Source organism: Trachypithecus francoisi, unplaced genomic scaffold, assembly GCF_009764315.1.
Source record: "Trachypithecus francoisi isolate TF-2019V2 unplaced genomic scaffold, Tfra_2.0 Lachesis_group20, whole genome shotgun sequence".
NCBI lineage: Eukaryota > Metazoa > Chordata > Mammalia > Primates > Cercopithecidae > Trachypithecus > Trachypithecus francoisi.
This window is the reverse complement of record NW_022681466.1, coordinates 54417239-54421928: the sequence shown is the minus strand read 5'-3', so window position 1 is coordinate 54421928 and position 4690 is coordinate 54417239. Positions and strand designations below refer to the sequence as shown.

Genomic DNA, 4690 nt, shown 5'->3' with positions numbered 1-4690 from the left:
GCTTACAGAATCTTACTTTTTGGGTGAGAGGGGGCAGATGATGAAGTCAGGGAAGAGGCAGCCTGGGCCTCCTGCCTGGGTACCCTCCATAGATCCCTCTCCACCTCCTGGTGCATCCAAAGCCAAGGCTGCCTGCCCTTCCTCCCTTCCCCTGCTTTCACCAAAACTCTGGGCACTGGACTGCTTGTTCCCTGGCTCACCGCCTGGAGGAAGCAGAAAGGCTTCATTCTCTTACTTTCCCCAGCCCCCTCGGGGGTACACTCTGGCAAATTTGGGGGTGAGGACAGAGAAGCTCAGTTCATTACTTCCTGCCCTGAACTTGGGCACCTTGACGATGCCTCTCCCCCACTTACTCAACTTGTTGTTACTGTTTCGGTGCCTCCTCTTCACCAGACCAAGCTTAATCCCCAACATCCAGCAAGTGCCCGGCACGTTGTAAAGGGATAGTGGCAGAAATGGACGCAAGGTCATGGCTAGGCTCCACGAGGTGGGAGGGCAGTCCCTGATAGTCACGGATGTCTGGCGGGGCGCTCACTCCACCTCGCCGCCCCGCCTCTGAGGGCGTGGCCTTGCCCCGGACACCAGTCCTGGGGAGGGGGTGTGGTCAGGGCGGGGCGTGCCAGCCCCACCCCCGGAGGAGTCACGTAGCTCTGCGGCATCCGCAGCCTCATTTACCAGAGGGCACCAGGGCTGCAGTCGCATCTGTTTGCCGATCAGAACCCGAGCTGTGCTTGTGGCTACGGCTGCTAACTGGCTGCGCACAGGTAAGGCCAGGCAAGGTAGGTGCTGCTCAACATCTCCGATTCGTCTCCTTGGCTCTTCCCCTGCCATCCTTGTCCTGCTACCTGGGACTCCAGGATGTGCCCTTTCGACCCTTTCCTAACATCTTTGCTCCTTTCCGCATACTTGAAACCCCATGGCTCAACGTTTCCTGTTCTATCCCTCCTCAGCTCTCCCACCTGGACCTCAGCTTTTCCAATCCCAAATCCTCCTCTACTTGTTGGATATTTCCTTGGAGTCTGCCTCTCCCACCCCGAGCATTTCCTGCTCAGTCTGCTCCCTCTCCTCCTAGGCTAGGTCCTCTCTGCAGTTCTCCTGCCTTCCCTGCCCACTAGTCTAGGTCTCTCCCGCTAACTGGTTAGCCTGCGTCATCATTACCTCCCCTCAGTCTCATCTCTCTCTCAGGCTCTCCACTCCTTTCAGCCTTGGTTCTCTGCCCTCCCGTCTGGGTGTCTGAGTTGTGGGGAATTGAAGTCTTCCTATTGCTATCCCTCCCGCCACGCAGGTGAAGTGCTCCCTGGGCGCAGAGATGACCCGGAGGTGTCACTAACCCCAGTCTCCACACACTAACGCAGCTGACCCGTTGGGCCCTCTTTCCTACAACACTGCAGCCCCACTGGGGCCAACCTCCGTTACTGGGTGGGAGTAGGCAATAGGCATAGGCAGGCAGGTTTGGAGTACAGAAAAGGAGAAGCTGCAGGAGCCTGTGACTGGTATTTGTGCCACTCCTACTCCCTACCTGTTCTTCCAACCTTTTCCTCTAGAAGCTGAGAGAAGAGGGTGGCAGTAAGTACTTTTGCCTCATTCTGAAGCCTTGGAAGTAAGTACACTTTCCCTAGGGGTCCTGTGGAGGATGAGAAAAGGGAAGCTGGAAAAGACAGGGCTTCTGCCTACCTCAACAAGGGGCTAAGTTCAGTGAGAGAAGGGTTGGCATCCTCGATTGGGCAGCAGATTCATCAGAAGACCTGTGGCTTCAGGGCTGCTCACCTCCCCACCCCCACCCTGCATCTTTCCCCAGGGCTGGGAAGGGTGCCTACCAGGGACAAAAGAAGATGTGGGAACTGGAGCCCTAAGCTTGCTAGCTGTCAGAAGGATTGGTGCCACTTGATGCCCAGGACTCATGCCAAGGACTGCTGCCCTGTTCCCAACTCCTTGCTTGATGGGAGAGGCCATTTGGCCCATCTGGCCAGGAGAGGCAGCAGAGGAGGTAGTGGGTGAGGTCTGGCTTTTTTATCTCGTCTCCACTCCAGGGAGCTGTCACCATGCCTCACTCGTACCCAGCCCTTTCTGCTGAGCAGAAGAAGGAATTGTCTGACATTGCCCTCCGGATTGTAGCCCCGGGCAAAGGCATTCTGGCTGCGGATGAGTCTGTAGGTAAGTGGACATCTGTAGCCAGGTAGGGTACAGGTGGCTAGGGGACCCGGGGGATGTTCTCACTGCCTTTCTTTGTTTGCCCCCAGGTAGCATGGCCAAGCGGCTGAGCCAAATTGGGGTGGAGAACACAGAGGAGAACCGCCGGCTGTACCGCCAGGTCCTGTTCAGTGCTGATGATCGTGTGAAAAAGTGCATTGGAGGTGTTATTTTCTTTCATGAGACCCTCTACCAGAAAGATGATAATGGTGTTCCCTTCGTCCGAACCATCCAGGATAAGGGCATCATCGTGGGCATCAAGGTGCAGCCCCCGGCCCTGCTCTGAGTGGAAGCTGGGTGTGAAAATAAGCTTGTGTAGGAGGGGTAGCAAGGAGAATCCTGCCTGGATTCGACCCTCTGCTTGTGCTTCCCCTACAGGTTGACAAGGGTGTGGTGCCTCTAGCTGGGACTGATGGAGAAACCACCACTCAAGGTATAGGATGGGTGGCTTGAGGACCAAAGAGGTGTTAGATAGTTGATGCTGGTAAAAGAGGGGCAGAGTAATGAGGTTAGCACTGTGCTTGCAGGACTGGATGGGCTCTCAGAACGCTGTGCCCAGTATAAGAAGGATGGTGCTGACTTTGCCAAGTGGCGCTGTGTGCTGAAAATCAGTGAGCGCACGCCCTCTGCACTTGCCATTCTGGAGAATGCCAACGTGCTGGCCCGTTATGCCAGTATCTGCCAGCAGGTGTGTGTGTTGGGAGGGTGGTGAGCTAGGTGCCCTGTATGCCTGGTGGGGAGAGAGTTACAGGGCTTTCTTCATCTCCCCTACTGCCCCTCCCAAGCATCTCTGCTCTTGCCTGCAGAATGGCATTGTGCCTATTGTGGAACCTGAAATATTGCCTGATGGAGACCATGACCTCAAACGTTGTCAGTATGTTACAGAGAAGGTGAGTCCACACCTGGGCACACAAACATACTGCAGGGACAGCTCGGCAGGAGTGTGTGTTCCCCAGAGACCCCAGCTTAGATCCAGGCACACTTTCCCCTAGCACTTTCTCACTTGATCCTGGCACAGGCCTGTGATCTGAGCCTTTACTGAGCCCTCACAGTCTGTGCCCACCTACCCCTAGATAGGGAGCATCAAGCAGTAACCAGTGGGGGCCCAGACCCTTAGTAAACCTCCTCTAATCCCCACCTAGGTCTTGGCTGCTGTGTACAAGGCCCTGAGTGACCATCATGTGTACCTGGAGGGGACCCTGCTCAAGCCCAACATGGTGACCCCTGGCCATGCCTGTCCCATCAAGTATACCCCAGAGGAGATTGCCATGGCAACTGTCACTGCCCTGCGTCGCACTGTGCCCCCAGCTGTCCCAGGTACTACCCAGCTCCCTAACCTGCTCCTATCCCTAAGGCCCATCTTCAGGTCCTTCTTGTGGCCTTCAGGGGTTCCTTATCCTGGAAAAATTGGGAGTGACCAGTCAGTTTGTCTTCTTTCCTCCACACTAGGAGTGACCTTCCTGTCTGGGGGTCAGAGCGAAGAGGAGGCATCACTCAACCTTAATGCCATCAACCGCTGCCCCCTTCCCCGACCCTGGGCACTTACCTTCTCCTATGGGCGTGCCCTGCAAGCCTCTGCACTCAATGCCTGGCGAGGGCAACGGGACAATGCTGGGGCTGCCACTGAGGAGTTCATCAAGCGGGCTGAGGTTGGGAGCTATAGTTGGTGGTGGGTGGGGCAGCACCCAGAGGCTATAGCCTGGGCAGGGCTTGGCACCTGTGGGCTGGCTCAGCCTGCTTACTCCATGCTCCCTTTTACAGGTAAATGGGCTTGCAGCCCAGGGCAAGTATGAAGGCAGTGGAGAAGATGGTGGAGCAGCAGCACAGTCCCTCTACATTGCCAACCATGCCTACTGAGTATCCACTCCATACCACAGCCCTTGGCCCAGCCATCTGCACCCACTTTTGCTTGTAGTCATGGCCAGGGCCAAATAGCTATGCAGAGCAGAGATGCCTTCACCTGGCACCAACCTGTCTTCCTTTCTCTTCTCCCTGCCCCTCTCTCATTGCTGCACCTGGGACCATAGGATGGGAGGACAGGGAGCCCCTCATGACTGAGGGCAGAAGAAATTGCTAGAAGTCAGAGCAGGATGGCTGGGTCTCCCCCTACCTCTGCCAGCTCCCACAATTTTCCCATGATGGGGTAACTTCTTCTTGGGCTCTCCTTCTTGCCTGCCCTGTCTCCTGGGATCAGAGAGTAGTACAGAAGCCCTGACTCATGTCTTGAGTACATACCATACAGCAAATAAATGGTAGCAAAACATGCTACTTTGCTTGTCTGTTTTACACATCAAATTCCCACCTCCCAGTTTCTGATCTCTGCTAATTCTATCTCTGGGCCCTCTGACTCTGGGGGTGGAGAGGGTAGGATTTGAGTTTTACTGGGCTTCAAGTTTATGGAGGAAGGCACATGCAGTCCCTATCCCCAGCTCAGGCTCTTGCTCTCTTGATGTCCAAGTCTGGAGTGGGGCAATGAGGAAGACTGCAAGTCTTCGAGGCA

At 55.6% G+C, this 4690-nt stretch overlaps 1 protein-coding gene across 3 annotated transcripts; it reads left to right on the top strand.

Annotated features, from left to right (window-relative positions):
* The first annotated feature begins 305 nt into the window (after positions 1–305).
* ALDOC (aldolase, fructose-bisphosphate C) lies at positions 306–4458 on the top strand. Of its 3 annotated transcripts, none has more exons than XM_033181799.1 (10): positions 623–764; positions 1545–1600; positions 2031–2154; positions 2241–2452; positions 2569–2623; positions 2718–2878; positions 2997–3080; positions 3333–3507; positions 3640–3839; positions 3952–4458. In XM_033181799.1, the coding sequence occupies exons 3-10, from the start codon at positions 2043–2045 to the stop codon at positions 4045–4047; spliced, it is 1095 nt and encodes a 364-aa protein (XP_033037690.1). In that variant the 5' UTR covers positions 623–764; positions 1545–1600; positions 2031–2042; the 3' UTR covers positions 4048–4458. The 3 variants fall into 3 exon arrangements, with proteins under 3 accessions (XP_033037689.1, XP_033037690.1, XP_033037691.1); XM_033181800.1 differs by having other exon boundaries at positions 670–764; positions 1548–1600; XM_033181798.1 differs by lacking the exon at positions 1545–1600 and having other exon boundaries at positions 306–764.
* Positions 4459–4690: the final 232 nt, after the last annotated feature.

Coding starts and splice junctions, on each gene's coding strand:
- ALDOC (XM_033181798.1), top strand. CDS start 516: ATGTCTGGCGGGGCGCTCACTCCACCTCGCCGCCCCGCCTCTGAGGGC. Junction 2,624..2,717: donor TGGAGAAACCACCACTCAAG/GTATAGGATGGG, acceptor CTGTGCTTGCAG/GACTGGATGGGCTCTCAGAA. Junction 3,081..3,332: donor GTCAGTATGTTACAGAGAAG/GTGAGTCCACAC, acceptor ATCCCCACCTAG/GTCTTGGCTGCTGTGTACAA.